The sequence below is a fragment of the Euprymna scolopes genome, chromosome 6 (genome assembly GCF_053919585.1).
Source record: "Euprymna scolopes isolate OS-2025 chromosome 6, ASM5391958v1, whole genome shotgun sequence".
Taxonomy (NCBI): Eukaryota; Metazoa; Mollusca; class Cephalopoda; order Sepiida; family Sepiolidae; genus Euprymna; species Euprymna scolopes.
Window position 1 is genome coordinate 135,150,207 of NC_136487.1, and position 22,476 is coordinate 135,172,682.

General features: G+C 33.2%; 1 protein-coding gene across 4 annotated transcripts in view; it reads left to right on the forward strand.

Annotated features, from left to right (window-relative positions):
- Positions 1-22,476, forward strand: part of LOC145277962 (monocarboxylate transporter 9-like) — a 153,340-nt gene that overhangs the window by 86,934 nt on the left and 43,930 nt on the right. For 3 of the 4 annotated variants that reach the window (XM_080130088.1, XM_080130089.1, XM_080130086.1), the window contains exon 2: positions 18,010-18,283. In XM_080130088.1, coding sequence (XP_079986214.1) covers positions 18,028-18,283 — 256 coding nt within the window. In that variant the 5' untranslated portion in view covers positions 18,010-18,027. Of the gene's footprint in view, positions 1-9,244; positions 9,403-18,009; positions 18,284-22,476 lie in introns of those variants that run through there. The other variant, XM_080130087.1, reaches the window with a different exon arrangement.

Consider the following 22,476-nt stretch of genomic DNA (forward strand, 5'->3'; position numbering starts at 1 on the left):
TTATATTAACATTCGATTAATAATTACTAAATGCTAAAAATTCATTAATATCTAAAAATTCATTAGCATCAAATAATTATTTTTTTAAGTTGCAGTAAAAATCGAATTATTTTTTGCTTATGCATAGAAACATTTCCGTTTGAATCGTTAAATTAAAGGGAGATAATAGACAGTGCTTAATACAAAAACAGAAATTGATGTCTCTTTGAATAGACATGCATTTGTTTAAAAGCGATATAATAAAGGGAGATAAGTAGGATTGAAAGTTTTTAATACAACTTTGGTAAACGTTAATTCTTCAAATTCTTCCTTAAATGCACGTGTATTTGTACGTAAAGTCATGTATTAAAGGCATAGAAACCCTATATATATATATATATATATATATATATGTCAACCCCTTAAGAAACTCGGTTCTTATTGTTGAGTAGTTTAAAGTTGAAATAGAAAGTCGTTTACCTAAGCTTGCATGCATATATCCTGACGTTATAATCATTAGATCACTATGGCCGGATATTACGATATATAAAAAATAACTGTTAAAATTTCAACGATATTCCTCGTGGTTGAGATTGTTCGTGAGGTTTGTTCCTTGCTAATAGAGTCAGAGATGGCTTCTTGATCAGGTTCGAATCTCCCGACCGGTAGTAATCGTATCACCTTGCACTGATAATTCCCGAAAGGATGAAACACTTGTGTCTGTAGGTATTAAATAAATTATTACTGTAATATATATATATATATATATATATATATATATATATATATATATATATATATATTAGACATTAAGAGGAGATTATAAATAGATATATAAATTCCCGTTCACATACACCTTACAGGATAAAGCTAGAACTCAGAATTAGATAGAATCGAGCAATTGCATCGACAACGGACAACGCCAGACCCAAAGTGGGTTTCGATGTACTGCATCTCATCAGTGACGTGCTCCGACATAGGCGCGAACCCAGGTCGTCGCACTCATGAAGTGTGCAATACTGACGACCTAACGATATGGGCCATGGCGCAATCTATTGACTATGCCTCGATTTTTTTTAAATTCTTATATTTTCATCCAGTTCTACATTCTACGATGTGACGAGCAACGCGTCATATACAACTAAGATAGTTACTGCTGGTATGCAGGCGGTAGATATCACATCTACAAACATTAACTGAAATTAGCCGACTCCCCAGACACGATTACGGAATAACCTTATTTGTTGAGGGACATCACGTCCCTACGAAGGATGACCCGCTCTTTCTACATATATTAGACATTAAGAGGAGATTATAAGTAGATATATAAATTTACTAAGACAATCAATTGACCAGATGATCCTGGGGGAACAGAACTGAGGATGAATACAGTTCAAGGCATGTTGTTCGGAAAAGATTAAGAATATATATATATATATATATATATATATATATATATATATATATATTAAAAACATTCTTCATTTGTGTGCACATATACAAACACTCATATATACATAAATAAATAAATATATATATATATATATATATATATATATATATATATAATTCAAGCACTACCGTGTGTGAATATGGTTAAGTGGCAGTTTTAGTCATTGAGAACTGCTTTAAAGCTTCACCGTTTACTCATTTTCCGACCAAATTTCAAACAATTATTATCGTTTATAGATAACATTCTCAGCTATATTGTGAAAAACGATTTCAATTTTCTTTCATAAAACAAAAGTTATGATGAATTTACTGGTGTTCAAAATCATAAAAATATGTAAGGAGTTGAGCGACGTTTTTTATGACTGGTTTAAAAATATTACTTATTGCTTATATACTAATTCAAATAGCAACCACGTCGCTTCGGCGACTACTGTTGCTACTATTTCGGAAAGAGAAGTAACAAGTGAAATTGAGAGAATTAAAGAGTGAAATGGCGATAATTGGGGGATGATTGAAAGTGTCGTACATTGTTATTACATATGCGTTTAAGGGGACAAAAAATAAGACTGAAATTAAACAAAGAACAAATGGATTTATTGGAAGCCTGGAAAAATCATGGATTGCAATAGAAAAATGTGAGCATGAAAAGTAATGTGGTTAAGCTTAAACATGGAAAATGGCTAGTTGTTAAAACTGAAAAAGAAAAGGACAAGATATTCTAGTAAAAATATAATAAATATTGCAGCATCCAGACGGTTTTTAAAATTCAATTCATAATATTATATAATCAATTCTTAATGCTGCAATATTTTAAGTTATGCTTCTAATCAGAGGAGGGGAGAAGGCGCAAAGTAACATATCAGAGGTATGACGTGTAGCGATTACTACATTATGAACTAAATAATGACGTGTGAGAGGAATAGGGTAAAACATTGTAAGTGTAAAGGGGGAAATATATTTATATGCATTAGTGTATATCTTTATATTGTTGTGTTTCTCTTTTTTCTCTCTTCTTTATAAGCTCCACCTCAATTGTCGAGGTAAGGTTTGTATTTTAAAGAATTTCTTTAATTCTCTTTGGTTCCACCTATATATATATATTATATATATATATATATATATATATATATATATATATGAGTAGGTGCTAGTTTGCTTGAAGCATTGTTGGTAAAGAAATATATAGATTGTTATGGACTGTTGTTAAGTTGAGTATGATGCGCCGCTGTTCTTGTTTAAGTATGGCGAAAATCTTGTGTTTGAGTCTTGAATGTTTCATGTCAAGGGGGTGGTTATTGGGGGGGGGTGTAAAGGGTGATCGAGCAAAATACGGGAAATGAGGTGTTAGAGTTATCCAGACGGTTGTGGTTTGTGTCATTGGAGGAGGCTAGGTAAAACAAAATAAAAACATTAAAAAAAAAACAACTAAAATCAGAACACAAACAATAAATAAATAAATAAAAACTTCAACAACAGCACCGGATAAACGAGAAAAAAAAACAGTAACAATAATAATAATAAATTATGCAATATTGTATAAAATAAAATTAAAAATATACATATATATAAATATATAACCAAAGCTTACAACAGAAATAATATAATAAATATATAAGCAAAATAAAATATTTCTGCAGGACTTCCACGCTCTCTCCGCCATCTTGAATCCACTTTTGTCTTCTATTTTGAAAAAGAGAGATAGCTTTCTCTCGAAATTAATCAAAGTTCCACACAACCCACGGAATTTACATACACCGGACATACCAGCAACTTGGTTATAAATAATTATACATTGAAGTGAAGAATGATAGTCAAATAAAGGTTAGACACTCCTCTACTCAACCATACCCGTCTACATCTGTTTGTTTTTCTTTTTTACTTCATTTTTCCGGTCTTCCTCCGCATTGTTTTTGGCTTTAAAAAAACTATATATATATATATATATATATATATCGCACAGAATCGCGTTGACACACCGGTTCTCGTTAGATCACCGAAGTTAAGCATCCTTGAGCCTGGATGGATGACCATTTGGGAATTCTAGGCGCTGTATTTGCTCTCTGCTTATCTCTGCCTTTGTTTCCAGTCGTCCTGTACATACACTTCACTGCCACTGGTATTTAACAAGTTTGACTCAGGAGAGGTGTGGTTGGAGATTGCTTACCTCCTGCCACAAAAATTTCACGCGCAGGCGCCCTTTCGTAGGTATCTATATTCTGTCAAAAACTGAAGGAGCCTGTTGTTTTTCCTGTTATATATATATATATATATATATATATATATATATATATATATATATATATGTGTGTGTGTGTGTGTGTGTGTGTGTGTGTGTGTGTTATAACCATTCACTTCTTGTAATATTTTACGTTACACCGGTGTAAACTTGACCGGTGTAATGTAAAATATTCCTCCGTAAAATTTTTTCTTTTTTATCTATAAGAGAAGAAAGACTATTTTAAGATTGCCAAGCCCAAACATCAGCTAACGTGATACGTTTTACAACGACAGACCGAATTGGATAAACGACTTCTTTTTTTCCGAGTGTTTAATTGTTATGACCTTCTATTTCTTGCAATAACTAATTTTACCAAGATTTTTTCATAAGTTTTTGTTTCGGTTTCGATTATAGTTGATGGCACTGAAGTCATCTATTTTTTATAAATAATTTTACCAAGAATTCTTTGTTTCGGTCTCGGTTATAGCTGAAAGAACTCATGTTTTATATATATATATATATATATATATATATATATATATATATATATATATATATATATATATATATATATATGAGCAAACAGTTAATAAAACATGTTAAAAAACACTTTGAAAAAGAGTTAAAAACATATTTAATCTGAAAAGGAAACACTAGATAAGTGGATAGTCCTTAATCCGCGGAGTTTCGAAGAAATACCTTCCTTCTCATAAGAGGGTAGGAATTAGCAAAATGCGGGATCGGATTTTGCATACAAAAGTATTTGATGAAACAACAAGTAAGTCAAAGATCTTACTTGATAACAAAACAGTGAAGCAGAGAGAATATGGTGAAGAAAAAGGTGATTACACGTGAATGGATAGTCTGGTGAAAGATAAATAATCCAATGACGATAAAATCCAAAAATATAACTTTTTTCTTTCTCCTGATGCGACTGGGTGGGTTAGAAGTATTGCGATTAGTATTTTGGTTTGGATTATATATGTAGACTGGTTCATTGTTATTGATAGCGGCAGATCTAGTTATTTGAACTGGTTTCTTACGAGTCATATTGTGTGTGATTACATATTTAAGGCGGCCTGGAGGAGGGGCATAATTGTTGTATTTAATCTTTTCCTTGTGTCCTGAGTTCCATAAGGCATTATTGAAGAAAGTAGCATTTTGATTAAAAGTGTTTTTATCGGCAGAAAGAGCAGAAATTTTATAATTGAGTTGGGATATATAGACGTATAAAAGCGTAAGATTAGGTTTATGATAGGGGCTATGAGTTTCGGTGTTAAGATAAAGTGTAACATCTCGAAAATTTTAAGTTGTTTTGTTTGGTTCGATAATTATAGAAAGGCCAAAGTTATTAAAGAAGTTATAAATTTTTTAATTGTTTTGTTGTACTCTCTTGGCCTGGCTGTTGTGGTAAAAAGGGCATCGTCTCTATAAAGACCCCCTTGGATATGTTTAAAGTGGTATTTAAGTTCTTTCAGTAAGAAGAGTCCCACTAAATCGGTAACTTCTGCAGAGTCAAAAGCACACATCAAGATGTCAAAATTATTAGGGATGTCCTTTCTAGTCCAAAGCTTATTGTTAAATTGTATAAGGGACTTTCTCGCTAGGAGAATTAATTTAATTTCTAAATTAGTTAAGTCAGAATTTCTTTTGGCAAAGATAAGAGCCTTATTTAAAAGGATCGGAGAAATTGATTGATAATAATTTTGGATGTCAAAGGTTATGAAGTTAAGGAGGTGTTTATTTTTAAGGGAGACAAACCAATTAATTACAGAATCTGAATTCAGTCAAAGAGGGAAACTTACTTTTTCTTTAATAGAAGGGATGATTCTATCTAAGATATTTTTGCTTACAGCTCCTAAGTCAGAGTCAGATGCGCAGATCAATCTGACGGAAAGGTTGTCATAGAAATGAGGCTTATGATCCTTGAGGGTGAATCTAGGGGTATATATATATATATATATATATATATATATATATATATATATATATATATATATATTCTTCATAAGTTTTAGTTTCGGTTTCGATTCAAGCTGATGCATCCAAGTCATATGGATATATGTTCTTATTTTTGAAATTTCAACTTTGTAATATATAATAATCGATAGAAAATTGACTCTATAATAATTTATACGAAATCTGGATTAATTAAATTATTATATTTAAGCGTATTTTACGACCAGGCTGCTCTGATAACATAGATAAATACATTTGAAATTTTTAACATAAGCTCTACAATGATATCAGGGCGTTTCCATTTACGCTGAGCATCCCCAGAATGCCAATATCAATAATTTACATATGAAAGTGTCCGCTGTGGGATTTCCACAGGTCGCGCTAGTTATCATTATGTTAGTTCAAATATTTTTTTTTTTTTTTGCGAATTACTCAACCGAGCAAATTATTCCTCGTAATATATAATCTTCAATAAAGGATTTATTCTGTAATAATAAATGCGCAATCTGCATAAATTAAAATATCATGATTAAGCGTATTGTTCGACTGGGCGTCAAGCTAGTGTTTATATATATACATATATATATATATATATGTGTGTGTGTGTGCATGCTTGCGTGTGTGTGTGTGTGTGTGTATTGTGTGTTTGAAGCATTGTATGGGATAGGTATGGAGAAGAGATTTAGATTTAGAAGGCTATCACAATGAGAGGAATGGGATATAGTGGGTGTTGATGAGGAAAGACGAAAACAAGTGACAATTTACAAATCAATAAGTATATACATATATGTCTATATATACATATATTTATTAAATTGTACAAAGTACCCATGTCTTACTTGCGTGGTATGTGACCATATCCATTATATTTCGGGAGAAAATTCCCCTTTTTAAATGTTGGATGTAACGGATCTATTAAATTCATTTTTTCACTCTTCCATCCAGCATGCTTTGATTTAGAAATTGTCACTTGTTTTCGTCATCAACATCGACATTCCTCGCATAGTGATAGCCTTCTAGATCTCTTCTACACACACACACACACACACACATATATACACACATATATATATACATACATATATATATATATATGTATAATTCATTTAATCACATAAATTAATATACGAAGGCATAATTTTATGCGTAAATTTTCAATATTTACTTCAACAGTGCTCAATACATATGTAGAGCTAGGTAGTAAGTTATAAAAATATATATGGCATATATGTTTATATATATCATTTATAAAATTATATTTGCCATATTTATTTTCATAACTTAATACTATACAAGGATGGAATACTGTTGCCATATCTGGGCAGGAGCTGCCAAAAACAGCCTATCATGCCTTGACAGAGTACAAAATAGACTTCGTGGTTTAGTGGGGGATGCCCTTTTCTCTACCCTGCAACCCCTCTCCCACAGAAGAGACGTTGCGAGCCTATCCTTGTTTTATCGTTATTTTCATGGCAGGTGCTCGTCTGAACTCCAATCCCTGGTCCCCCCTCGCCAATCTTTCACGAAAAACACCCGTCTAGCTGAATCCACTGTGAAAAATTTCCCCCACTCTATATCTGTGCCTAAATCAAAACGCGGATTTCATGAGCAAAGCTTCTTTCTTAGAACTGCACGCCTGTGGAACTCTGTTCCGTCTGCCTGCTTCCCTCCGGACTACAACTTGGATGTCTTCAAGTCTAATGTTAACAAATTCCTAATGAACCGCCCCCCTAATAAAACACTTCATAAAATCTCCTCACTAACGTGATGTACTTACAATAACCCTTATCCCTGAGTGGCTTCCGGGCCTTGATAAGTGGTGATCACTGTGTAAAAAAAAAAAAAAAAAAAACTACTATATATATATATATATATATATATATATATATATATATATATATACTAGCAAAAGTACCCGTCGTTGACTGGGTTCAAAAACAGCCTACAGAAAATGGACTCTGATTTATGAAAGTATGATAGGTTATGAAAAGGAAGGGTTGTAAAGAGATAGCTTCGAATTTGGGGTTATCAAAACCAAAGCAAAATATAATGATAGCAAAAATAAAATAGATAAACCCAATAATTTATTATGCCATACCTGTTCACACTGAAACACTTATCACAATATTCTGTGGATCTATATTAAAAAACCTTGTTAAGCTTTGTGACATATTTCCATGCTATTGGAGGTCAGGCGCGAACGAACACCCAATAATTTACCATATTTCTTCAAACTGAAACATAATTATCAAAGTATACTTACGCAGATAGATATGAAAAGTCTTTATCAAAGTTTGTGCCTATTTCCATTCTATGGAGGCTAGGCGCGAACGTAGACCCCACAATTTTATTATACCATCTCTATTTAAGTTAAAACATACTTATCAAAATATTCTTATGAACATCTATTTGAAAAACACTTGTAAACGTTTTTTTTTTTATTTATTTCCATACTTGTGGACCAGGCGCGAACGCAGACCCCACAATTTTAATGAACCACCGTTCTGCCAGATCAAACATACCCATTCCTGTATCTCTATACATCTTCTATCATTATATGTAATCAGTTTTTTTAAAATAGTCGACCATATAGGAGCCTATTCGTGACCACACACACACACACACACACACACACACACACACACACACATTCAGCTTTATATATATATATATATATATATATATATATATATATATATATATATATATATATATACTACAAGTAAGACATCCCACGTATTAATTTTTTTCCTGCCTGATGAGATCAATAATGAAAAGTCTGCACATGGTAGCAAGATATGACTATATTTACATAAAGAAAATAAATATTATAAATTTTCTCTCTTTGATTGAGAACTATCAACGACCCTTGTTGAAATTCAATGATTCTAATCTTTTGAATATTTAACAACCTGGAATAAATAAATAAATAGGTTCGATCTATTAGGTTTGATCCACGGCTGGGGAAAAATGTTTGTCTATCCGCACTGATACAACGAAACAGTACTCTATGTGGATGACAAATTAAAGTCCCCCCTCTTTGGGTTGAGCACTTTGTAAATATATTTTCACACGATGCCTATTCAAGCAATTAAGCGAATCCCACTCTTTATTTGTCTGTCAACAAATGATGGTTTGAGCACTTTCTGCGACGGAAGAGCGTGGATTTAATACATACTCGAGGAGAAATATTTACGGCACTTATTCGTAGCCCGATGGTTAGAGCTGTCAACGCGACGGTTGTGGGTTCGATCCACGGCTGGGGAAAGGTGTTTGTCTAGCCGCACTGATAAGTTGTGATACAATGAAACAGTACTGTATACGGATGACAAATATATATATATATATATATATATATATATATATATATATATATATATATATATGTCTGTGTGTGTGTGTTTGTATGTGTGTTGTCCGTACGGTTTACACATACAAGTATCAGGTATGCAATATATATATATATATATATATATATATATATATATATATATATATACATATATATATATATATATATATGTATATATATATATTGCATACCTGTTGTGCGTAAACCTTGCGTGCGATTTTATTAGCTTAAAACTTCTTTTATTAGGCACAAATACATGCCGCCTTTAAAAAGAAAAAGTTTATAGACATAAAAACACACACCGCCTCCTTTACAGTATGTTTTCTTGGCTGGTCGATAATTGACCTATTTGGCATGTATCAAAATATGTACTTGTTTGAACTCTAATGTCAAATAACGTGACTAGCCCTTGTCTTTAACTTGACTATAAGAACAATTAACGGTAAGCGACATTTTATATTTAGCCACTTGGCTTTCAATATTTGATTCTATTTAATTCTATTAAAAATATTTCAAAGATTTTAAAATATATTAATATATTTTCAAATTCATATTAATCAGTGATACATTTTGTTTTACTAATGTTCATCCTCTGGGTTATGTATTTTGCTTTATTATAATTCCTCGTTGGAATTTTGGATGGATAATTAAACACTGTAATTCTTTCAAGTTTGACTTGTATCAATAATTTGTATTTATCTAGTATATCGGACTTTCTCTTATCTCGATAGGTGCTTATATAAGATTATATTTCTCTTTGTAATTTGATATATATATATATATATATATATATATATATATATATATATATATATATATATATATATATATATATATATATATATATATATTAAAGTGTCTCTAGGAGTTAATAATTATTATAGTAAATAATTATATATATATATATATATATATATATATATATATATAGGGTGACCCAAAAAAACACAAAAACAAAAGCTAAATGGAGGTCATCTAGAACATAGGCCGTAGAATGGAGAAAAAAGACCCTTGTGTTTGATGTGATGTTTTGAATATAATAAACTAATTATGACCAAAGTTTCATTTCATTCGGACAAAACACTAAGAAACGGGGCTTAATTAGAGTTGGGCCCGTTTTTATTGGGTCGCCCTGTGGTATGTATGTATGTATATATATGTATACATATATGTATGTATGTATATATATGTATACATATATATATATATATATTATTTTTTATTATTATTATTCTGATACTAAATAATTATACATATATAAAATATATACGGAAAATCGAAAAATTAAAAAAAAGAATCATGAATCAAAGTGTCTCCGTTGCATTTGATAATGTTTGCTTTAATATATATTTTTTTAATTTTTCGATTTTCCCTATAATATTTTTTATATCAAAATCAAAAGTTCCACAGTCGTTACTTTCCCGAGCGCTTTCGATTCGTCCAAGAATCATTTTCAGGTGTCGAGGAAGTAAAACTGCGAATAAGCTAAAATGGAAATTAAAAAGTAAAATATGTATATTGAACCGCATTAGGTGATGGTGAGTTAAAATATATATAATCCATGAGAAGTCGATTAAAAATTAGAGTATTAAAATCAGAAAGTTCATGGGCACTATTGGTAAAGTCCGTTCATTACACGTTATGCAAGACATTTTTAACACATTGCTGCTTTTCTTGAATGTAATATTATTTATAGTAGGGTTGAAGGGTTCTAATACATGACGCTTCAAGAATTTTTAATTTTTTAATAATATTTTCACGCTGTATAATTTTTGTGTTGTCGACGAAGACCTTTCTAAAATTGGAGGGGGGCAGTTGTGTTCTTTTATTAAATGTTGATATAGAGCGCCAGTATTGTTTAAATGCATGGTAATTCGCCGGTCAACGTTGTCTTTGTATGCTCAATGTATGTATTATTCATATATTTATTTTCGGAGTGACATTCTCCCAGAAAGCATTTGTATCTATACACTACATTGGTTTGTCCCAGCGTTTTTGTAGCCAGTGATGAGTTGTTTCTAACCACGAGGTTTTGTGTTCTAAACTTCTTGTAGTAAATAAAGGTGAAAATAATATTAAAATTTTAGCACTACCCGCTAACCGTTGTTGCACGGTGAAAGCGGGACCCCTTTCGAAAAAAATTAAAGTAAGTTTGGTGTAGTTGGTGTTGTTGTTGCTGCTGCTCAACTCCCAACTTCCTCATGCTACGAACGGCTTTCGAAATAGACACCCCCCAACTCCTCATGGTAAGACCGACCATCGGAATGTCATGACGGGTGGAGAGAATTTGTGTAGTAAGGATATTGAGCAACCTCTAGCCAGTGTTGCCAACTGAGATTTAAAAAAAAATAAACGCTAGATCAGGGAAAAGAAATCTCCAGATGATCGCTAAATTGTTAATTTTTGTCGTCTGTTATTTTCAAACCTGCCAAAACTGAAAAACACCATATTTAACTTCCTACATTACATAAAAATAATATGAATATAGTATATTCAATATAAAAAATATTCCGTGTTTTTCACTATATATTTATGGAATTATATTGAAGCGGTTAGTTCCTCAGAAGGCTTTCACATTTTATCAGATAGTCTTAGCTGATTTTTGGAGAGGGTATATTTTGTTTTACAAGAAATAAATTATATAATAAATCAGTGCTTATAATAAAAATTAAATTGAAATATATTAAAAATTAAATATCACAATAATGGCGTATCTAAATATTGAATATTGTCGAATAAATTCCCTATAAATATGGGATGAATTAATATTTTCAAAATAAAATTTTGTACAAAAATCTGTAAAACATGGGTACAAGATATTTTAACCATTAATAAGGGGAGATCGGGGACGGTAGGCAAAATGGCACAAATGTATATGGGGAAAATAGTACAAGATGAAAGTCTTTGAGAACATATATATAAAGGGAAAACGTTAAGTTTGTCAAATTAAAAAATAAATTATAACTATATTGAAAAGCAGAAGGCCCTTAGCAATCCCCCTCAGAAAATGAGATTTTGTTTTTTTATGCAATTACGTGTGAATACTTCGAATAAAATATTTCAGAATTTATGGCGGGACCATTTTTGCATATAAATTTAATAATTTTTAATAAAATGATACCTCATTTCTAGGAAATTCAATTTTTTGGGACAGGTTACTAATCTTTAATATATGTATAACTCCAAGTCTTACTCGTAATGTAGTCAAACTACACGAAATCCCCTTAAGTCTCCAAGGCCTTAACATATTTAATTTTGAGTTCAGCACCATGCAAAACTGCTAAATAGAAATACACAGAAAACTTTGGACAAATATGGTAAAATAGTCCCAAAAATGGAGTGTTTTTATTAGCCCTGAAAGAGACCCCGGGGCACATCCAAGAATTATCGCGAAGTATAGACAAACAAAATTGTATGTAAGTCTGTTAGTTACAACTTTTCAGAAAGTTTTATGAGAATTCAAGGCATCAATTTTTCTTTTAATAAACACGAAAGTGTAAATTTTAGCCATTTTAATCCGAAAGGCATTCCTGGGGGGGGGGACAACCGGAAATTTCCCGGAAAATCCGTTCTGTTACTTTTTTACTCATGTCATGGTTAATGTTTGTGTAAAATTTCAAAAAATTCCAAGGCGTAAGAACAGTGAGGACGGACGAATGGACAAGGGTGAATTTACAGGTCTACCCTTCTTTTGTCGGGGGACCAAAAATTGTATATAAAATGTGTGACTACCACTAACTTTAAATTTTGCAACTCGAACTGAAGGTTAGTGGTAGAATAAGTCATTTGTTTCCAACTTGAAGAATTAAGCCTACTTAATTAAATTAAGCGTCCAATTGTTTATTTTTTTAATCAGTGTGTAAAGACCATTTGGAACAACATAATTTGAAATGTATCACGTTAAAAGTACTGTATAATGTTTTGTTATTATTTTATGCAGTTGTTTGTTGCGTTTTACAAATTTCTGCTGGTAAATTTTCTACACTTTAATTAAGCGAAAAAATACTTATAAATTAAGGTGGGGGTGTTTAGAGCGTATTTTAAACTACAGTGGCCACCCCAATAAAATGTACTTGGACGATGCGATAGAATACTTATAAAGTAAGGTAGGGTTCTCAGAAAATATTGTAAACTTCAGAGGCTGTAACCCCCCCCCCCCCGCCCCAATAAAATGTACTTGGACTATGCAATTTTGTGGAGAGTAGCCGTCAAAAACGTGTTAATGCCGATCGATTAGTTATACAAAAAGAAAAAAAGCGTAAAAAAAAGGTACCGACAGTTCCTAGGCGCAAACGCTTATTAGAAAATGGGGCTAATTAAAAAGCAAATGCAAATCGGCCATGATAACTTGTCGCTGTAATTAGTTTAGAATTTACCCTTATAACCCGTGATTGAATAAAATTGTAACATGGCTGATCTCTCTCTCTCTCTCTCTCTCTCTCTCTCTCTCTCTCTCTCTCTCTCTCTCTCTCTCTCTCTATCTATCTTTAGCTTCTCTCCGTCTCCCTCTTTCTCTCTCTCTCTCTCTCCTCTCTTTCACTCTCTCTGTCTCTATCTCTCTCCCTCTCCCTGTATCCCCGTCTCTTTCTGTCTGTCTCTGTCTCTGTCTTTCTGTCTGTCTGTCTGCCTGTCTGTCTGCCTGTCTGCCTGTCTGTTTCTTTCTCTCTCTCTCTCTCTCTCTCTCTCTCTCTCTCTCTCTCTCTCTCTCTCTCTCTCTCTCTATTGCTCGCTGGTCGGTGAGAATGTATACTGTTCAGCCAATCAGCGGGCGAGTATGCCTTTATTTAAGAATTCAGGTGATCGCTCATCCCCCTCTCAGTACAGGCCAATAAGATTCCTGCGCGCCATGAGTAAGTTGCTGTTAAATAGAGAAGTAGTCAACCATCTCAGCAAAACTAACTTTCTTAGTGACACACAATATGGTTTCCGTTCTGCTAGATCTACAGCAGATGTGCTTACAGTTATATCTCATAGGATTAGCGAATCTCTGTACAGAGGCAACCTTTCTAGGGCAATTGCTCTTGACATATCAAAGGCCTTTGATAGGGTATGGCATAAAGGTTTACTTCACAAGATCTCCAGCTATGGTAAAGCTGGAAATGTCTTCTCAATTATTAAATCATTTCTCTCTGATAGGTTCATAAGAGTAGTAGTTGATGGGCAAAAATCAGAAACTCACAATATTAATGCTGGAGTCCCTCAGGGATCCATCCTGGGCCCAACTCTTTTCCTGATCTACATTAATGATCTTCAAAATCACATCCTTCCATCATTCGTAGACATTTATGCTGATGACGCAACCATCTATTGTGGCAGTTAACGACCAAGTTCTCTCCGATTCTCTCTTCTCTGATCTTGAGCATGGGGAAAGGAGTTGCTGATTACTTCTAATGCATCTAAAACCAAGCTTCTATCTTTACATCATGAACGTTCTGATCTCCATCTCCCATCAATTGAAATTAATGGCTCTCGTCTTGAGGAGGCCTCAAGTTTTGACAAGCTTCTGTGATTGACCTTTATTCCCGATCTTAAATGGAACACGTACATCAAGTCTGTTATCAATGCCGCTGGAAAATGGTAAGCACCTTCTATCAATCCAGTAAATATATCACTGCTGATTCAATTCTCAATCTATATATGAGCCAGGATGGAGTACTGTTTTCACATCTGCTGCAAGAAAGGTCTTGTCCTGCCTTGATAGAGTTCAAAATAGACTTCGTAGCCTCGCAGGAGATATCATTTTCTCTTCGCTGCAACCTCTATCTCACAGAAGAGATGTTGCAAGTTTGTCTCTGCTTTATCGTTATTTTCATGGAAAATGTTCGACTGAGCTTCAATCTATGGTCCCCCTCGCCAAGCTTTCATAAGAAACACTCGTCTATCTGAAAACACTATTAATAATTTCCCCACTCTTTATCTGTGCTTAAACCTAAACGTAGATTCCATGAACAAAGCTTCTTTCTTAAAACTACACGCCTGTGGAATTGTCTTCTGCTTTCCTGCTTTCCAGCTGACTAAAATATGGTTGTCTTCAAGTCCAACGTAAACAAGTTCTTGATGAGCCGTTCCACTTACGTTAACAAATGTACCGAATTTCCATTACTAACGATTACTATATTGTCCAATTGACTACTGTACACTCTTGACCCTTATCCTCGAGTGGTCTCTGGGCCTTGATAAGTGGTTATGCCTATGTAAAAAAGGAACTAACGTAAGATTTTAATATAACGCCTAAATGTGTACATAATGCCGTGCTTACGTAATATCAAGCAGTGGCTAATAGTGTAGATATGATAAATTTGTATGTTGCCTCTGTTGTTGTAAACCTACGGAATTTTGGTCCAGAGGGGAAAACCCCCGCTTTTTTTATTATATATATATATATATATATATATATATATATATATATATATATATATATATATATATATATATATAGGGAATAAAATACTTGCCGCATCATACATTCGAACTCATCACCCTACTATAAATAATATTGGATTCAAGAAAAACAGCAATGTGTTAAAATGTCTTGCGTAGCGCGTAATGGATGGACTTTGTCAACAGTGGCCACGAACTTTCCGATTTTAATACTCGAACTTTTAATCGACGTAGGTTTTTAATCGACTTCTCATCGACTCTATATATCTTAACTTACCATCACCTAACGTAGTTTAATGTATTTTTTACTTTTCACTTTTTAATTTCCATTTTAACTCCTTTGCATTTTTACTTCCTCAACAACTGAAGATGATTCGTGGACGAATCGAAAGCGCTCGTGACAGTAACAACTATGGAAACTTCATTAATATTTTCGATTTTTATATAAAACAGATTATACGGAAAATCGAAAAATTGAAAAAGGAAGCATAAAAAAGGGTCTCCGCTGCATTTAATAATAATAATAATAATAATAATAATAATAATAATAATAATAATAATAATAATAATAATAATATACTAGCAGAAGTACCCGTCGTTGACTGGGTTCAAAAACAGCCTACAGAAAATGGACTCTGATTTATGAAAGTATGATAGGTTATGAAAAGGAAGGGTTGTAAAGAAGTAGCTTCGAATTTGGGGTTATCAAAACCAAAGCAAAATATGATGAAAGTAAAAATAAAATAGATACACCCCATAATTTATTATTCCATACCTATTCACACTGAAACACTTATCACAATATTCTGTGGATCTATATTAAAAAACCTTGTTAAACTCTGTGACATATTTCCATTCTATGGAGGTCAGGCGCGAACGAACACCCAATAATTTTATTATGCCATATTTCTTCAAACTGAAACATAATTATTAAAGTATACTTACGCAGATAGATATAAAAAGTCTTTATTAATGTTTGTGCCTATTTCCATTCTATGGAGGCTAGGCGCGAACGCAGGCCCCACAATTTTATTATACCATCCCTATTTAAGTTAAAATATACTTATCAAAGTATTATTCTGTATATCTATATCAAAAACCCTTGTAAACGTTTTTTTTTGTCATACTTTGGAGGGCCAGACGCGAACGCAGACTTCACAATTTTTATGAACTACCGTTCTGCCAGATTAAACATACCCATTCCTGATCCTCGATACATCTTCTATCATTATATGTAATCAGTTTTTTAAAATAGCCAACCATATAGGACCCTATTCGTGACCAGACCAGACACACACACACACACACACACACACACACACACACACACAGACGTTCAGCTTTATATTATATATATATATATATATATATATATATATATATATATATATATATATATATATATATATATATGCTAGCTTGGTGTTCATCGGTCGTAAAATACGCATAAATTTGATATTTTAATTTATGCAGATTTCGTATATTCTTTAATAATTATGATATTGTACCTAATATATGGTATTGATTTATGAGGTTAAAATAAATGACTTAATATATTTAATATAGTAATAAAATTATGCTAAAAATACATTTTCAGACATATCTGGATAAAAAAAACTCTAGCCGATTAAGAGGAGCAAAGAATAGAATGAAAAGGACAGATAAAGAGTAAAGTTACATCGGAACTTTATTACATTATCAAATCATAAAAGAGGATAAGGGAAAAAAAAACCTTTAGGTCATAGAATTTGGAAGCTAAACTCTTCTTGTCAGAAGTAGAGAAAGGCCGGCATTATGCAAATGTAATGCTAAAAAGAAAGCACTAACTTTGAAAACATTCAGATTAGGAATGGAAATTTTTAAAGAATAAAATTGGAAAAACAGTTATAGAGGAGAGTAATACGATAGCAATAAAATTAAGAAAAGACAAAAAAACAATAAAGGCTAAACAAATTTATTCGAACTCTATGTATTTTTTTTTTAATTATTGAATTTATTTTGATTCTTTAAAAAAATATTTAAACATTTTTTTTTAATTTATATATATATATATATATATATATACAGAGTGTCCGTAAAGTTACTATACAGTCTTACAAGTTACTAAACAGACACCCTGTAATATATTAACAGTACAGTAAGATATTGTATTAAAATATTTATTTGTAACAAAAGAAATAAAAAGAAATAACACCTTCGTGAGTATTTTATGTAGAGAGGTTCGTTTGATACCAATTTCTGCACTAGCACGGCGAAGTGATTTCTTTGGGCTTCTGCCATATGCCTCAGCAACTGTAGCCAAATTTTGTTCAGTGCACACACTTGGCCGACCATAACGCGGAGCATCGGCAACTGAGCCAGTATCATCAAATTTGTCTCGAAGTTTATAAATAGCCAAACGTGTTGGAGGATCTGCATTAAAATAATGATTCCAATCACGAATTACATCCTGTGCGTTTTCTGTTTTCCAATATCGCTTCAAAATAAATTTGCGCTCTTCCAAAGTTAGCTTGCGTGGCATGCTTGATTAAATAAACCTGTAAAAAAAATAAATATTAACTATTAATACAAATATAATACAATAAAACAATAAGATTGTATAGCAACTTTACGGACACCCTGTATATATATTTATTAATTACTAATTTTATGTTCTTATATATTTTAGTTTTATTTCATTGGCGAGATGTTGAAGACTTCGACAGAGCCAAAAGATCCAGGGGAAGCGATAGAAATCAACGTTGTCCAGGTGACCCCGAGCCCACCCGACGGAGGCTGGGGATGGCTAATTTGCCTGTCAACGTTCTACTGCAACTTCATCATTGTCGGATTGCAAACCTCTTTTGGTCTCCTCTATGTCGGCATGATGGACACATTTCATGACTCGGCCTCCAAGACATCTTTGTCCGGTGCCTTTCTCAGTGGCTTCACCATGCTCGTCGGTAAGTAGTGCTTTATAGAATCAAAAATAAAGTCCGGCGATCTCGCATATTTACTGATCCAAACTACTTCCGGTTCATAAATTTGTCGAAAGTAAACGGTGTTACTAAATCTGAGGATTCCGCTGTATTACATTTTTTTTTTACTTAATCTATTATCACCCTTTGCATTAATTTTATTTTAATTTATTATATCAATTTTTAATTAATTTTTTAATTATGTTAAGTAAACATTCATTTATATTCTTTTCCATTTATTTAAACATTCATTTTTTTATACGTATCAAAACACGGAGGCCACACGAAGATAAGGGTTAATGTGTGTTGTAATCATTGGGACAATAGCGTAGTACTCGTTTTTTTAGTAGAAATCTGTTATAATTAGATTATTTACGAGGACGTTTCAATAAGAACTGTTTTTACGTTAAACCTGATGACGACAATCTAACTTGGCCTTCGGGACAAGATCAAAGTGTAGTATCTGTTCTTCAGATGCTGCACTCCAATTTCTTGTTCCCTGTCAGTGGAGGAGAAATCTTTCACGACTGAGACAATTTTTATTTTTGGTCCTTTTCTCCACGTTAAAAACACGACCCTGGTGGGGAGGCATTGTAAATAAGGACAATATTGTAGTCCGCTGGAAAGCAGACCAGCGGAGCAAGCAGTTATAGGAAAGAAGTTTTGTCCGTGGAATTCACGTTTAGGTTTAGGCACCGATATAGTGTGGAGGGAATTATTGATGACGATTTTGGATAAACAAGTGTTTTTTTGTGAAAGATTAGCGAGGGGGGACCATAGATTAGAGCTCAGTCGAACATTTCCACTGTAAATAATGATAGACCAGTGATATTATTTTCGTTTCTACTAATTTATTTCAATTTATTATATTTTACAAATATTTTTGCTTTCAATATTAATTATACTAGTAAATATTTTTATGCAAACAAGCGTGTTTTTTTAATTCAGTGAAAAAACATTTTTTTTTTTAATTATGTAATAAAAACACATTGCAAAAAAAAATAATCAGTTTCCGGATATTCATGCGTTGAGCTACATTTTCTTGAGGTCTTCAGATTAAGTGTAACAAAGCGCGAATGCACGTATCGCAGTAGCAGAAGCTGTATGCAAATGACCGAGCCGTGTGCGAGGTGACGTCACAGCGAAGAAACAAAAAGATTATAAGAGACGTGACGAGGAAAGCTAGTGGTCGAGACACGTGGGTGATGTTACAGCTGAGACAAGAAGTCATGCGTGGCCGGAGAAGAAGGAATAAAGGTCTTTTCTTAAAACCTGAAACAGCGAGTTGAATTCGCTCTTCCTTTTCTTATGTTCCTTGCGACGGTATCTATAGGTTAACAGGTGTTTAAAAAGTGCGTAACATAGCATTAAGTAATACCGTTTACTTTCCATGAGTTTAAAAACCGGAAACCGCTAGGATCAGTAAATATGCTCCTGACTTATTTTTTGTCTTTAATTACCATCGTATTAATATCATAAAAGTCCATAATATTTAAGATCATTATCGATGCCTACAATCTTAAATCGTCATCATTTGATTCTTTTGGGGTTTGGAGAAATCTTTCGTCTCTTCACGTTAAGCCAAACACTAAACTGGTCCTCGCCGATTATTGTAAAGGATTGATATTTTGTGAAAAGTTATTTTTATTACGTTCACACCGCAAGTTTTTTTTTTAATTATTATTTTATTGTACCAGTTGCTTGAGGTGATCCATAACTGTCATATTACCGTACCTAACCATTTCAACAAGTTATGGTCTAGGAGGCTTGCATATTGACCAGTAGTATCGGGTACACGGGTGGGTTCGTGAACAATCTGAGTGAGGTCATAAGCAATGGCAGAATCATGACAAAACCTCCCCTCATCGTCTGTCTTATTTGAATGGGTCAGCCATTCCAGGTTATGGACGCTGAAGTCACCACAGATGTGAATGTTAGCCGAGGGATTTGTAGACAGGATGTGGTCTATTTTCTCAGATATACTCTTAAAGATAGTAACTCCGCTGTTATGGGGCCGATAGAGGGGAAATATAAATGCAGTGGTGTAAGCAAGTGCAACCCAGAAGCACATATAGGGTAAATTAGGATCTTCTCTAGAGATATCCCTGCCACATGGGAAGCCACCTTTAATGTAGGCACATATTCCATGCCTATGGCGATATTGGGGGTCAGATTTAGATGGTAAGTTAGAGTATCCGTTAATTATGAACTCATCTAGGGAAGTGGTCGGCCCTATTCCAGTTTCGCTTAGAAAGAATATATCTGGTTTCGTCTCCTGTAATTGGGTTTCAACCTCTGGAAGGTTGGAACGTAGACCCCTGATGTTGGAGAAGGAGACATGGTAGTAGGGGTCTACATTGGAAGATGGGGTTCTAGGTTTATTCGAGTTTTTTTCTGGAGATATTTCATGTTGAGGTTTTGGGATTTGTGGAACAGGTCGGCATACTTGCTTAAAGCAGGATAGAGAGGGAAAGTAAGAGAGAAAAAGACAGGATTTTTTGTAGCACATGAAAAGGTAAACAATTACCCACTAGTATGGCATTGAGAGGCCCCACCAGAGACTACTGTATGGTCCAGAATCCATTCACCAAATGGCAATACAGCAGTCCCAGTACTTTGCGCCTGGTGATAGGACAGCCTCCTTAGTGGTTAATCAAAGGTCCGGGTCCCTGACTATCAGGCGGATAACGTCAGCCCAGACAAAACGTTTACCACCAGCACCCTTACTAGTAACATGGTAACAAGGATAGACATGGAGACAGAAAAATTTCCGACATCTCAGGCTACTGTTCACCAAGTCCTACCGACCTTTAAAGCAGCTTTTTCTTCACCTTTTGTCAGAAAAATCACTCATTTGAATGAGGACTGAGGGACAAAAAAGGAGAAGCGAGAGTTTCTAGAGCTGCCGATAACACATCCATTGTATTATCTACTCTCCATTAAAAAAAAAAATAATAAAATAAACGGGGAGGTGGGGGAATGGGTACAAAGGACTTATTAATATCTAAGTAGTAAATTAATTATCAATTCAGGGCCCTTTTGATGATAATCTCCTCTCCCATATTAATGGGTGGATGTTTTTGGCATTATCTATCTCGAGTTTGAATGATTCGAGCTTCACCTTATAATTAAAATCCTATAATGGACGTTTATCAATTTGTGAAGTCGGCTTAATATTAATTTACATTTGAGTTTAGATAATTATTCAAGGTTTTTATTTGGGAGGTTCGTTTTCATAGGTGACTTTTTCTTTGCTAATGTCACTGTGTAATATATTTCGAATATAATTGAAAATAAGACTAACTATATTAGATGGTTTGATTGGCTAGCCAGGAAGAAAGCATTTTCAATATAAGCAAGCTTGCAGTAATAGTATATATTAAGTATATTACTTAAATAAAGTCCTACTGGAATAGAGAAAATAATTCCCGGCATTTTTTTTATATACCACGACCCAAACCGATTAAAAAGCTTGCCCTATCGCTGAATACCCTTTATGTCAAATTTCAAATATTTAGACCAGAAATTGTCTGGGTAATTTGGTAGGAACTGCACAGGTCAAATTTTCTTCTAATTTTGACCCCTATTATTACCCCTTAACATTTATAGTTTTGGGCTCAAATGAAGTTATTAAGTTAGATCCATGTCCAAGGAACCTATATCTAAAATTATAATTGTTTCTGCCGCAAATTGTCGGAGGAGTTTGGTAAAGTTCTCACAAGTCAAATCGTTGAGCTTTAACCCCTTAACAGCCAAATTTCTGGCCGAAAAAGGATTACAAAGATTTTACCAACTCTCAATACTCTCTATATCAAATTTCGAGTCTGTAGTTATTGTTTAGGGAAATGTACACAGACAGACACTTTTACTTTTATAGATATATAGATATAAATAGATAGATAGAGAATGAGAAAGATATGTATGAAACAATATTTCTAATGATAAAAATACTACGAATCATCAATCCTCATTTTAAAATGTCAGAAACGTAAAGACAAATTAAAAAAAAAAAAAAAATGAGAAAATTAAATTAAAACTTTTACAAAAACGTACTCGTCTAGTTACAACCACTACGAACAATTTCCCTGCTCTCTATCTGTGTCTAAACCTAAATGTAAGGTTTATGAACTGATGTAATGGAATAACCTAACATCCCTTCATAGAAGAAATGAATATAG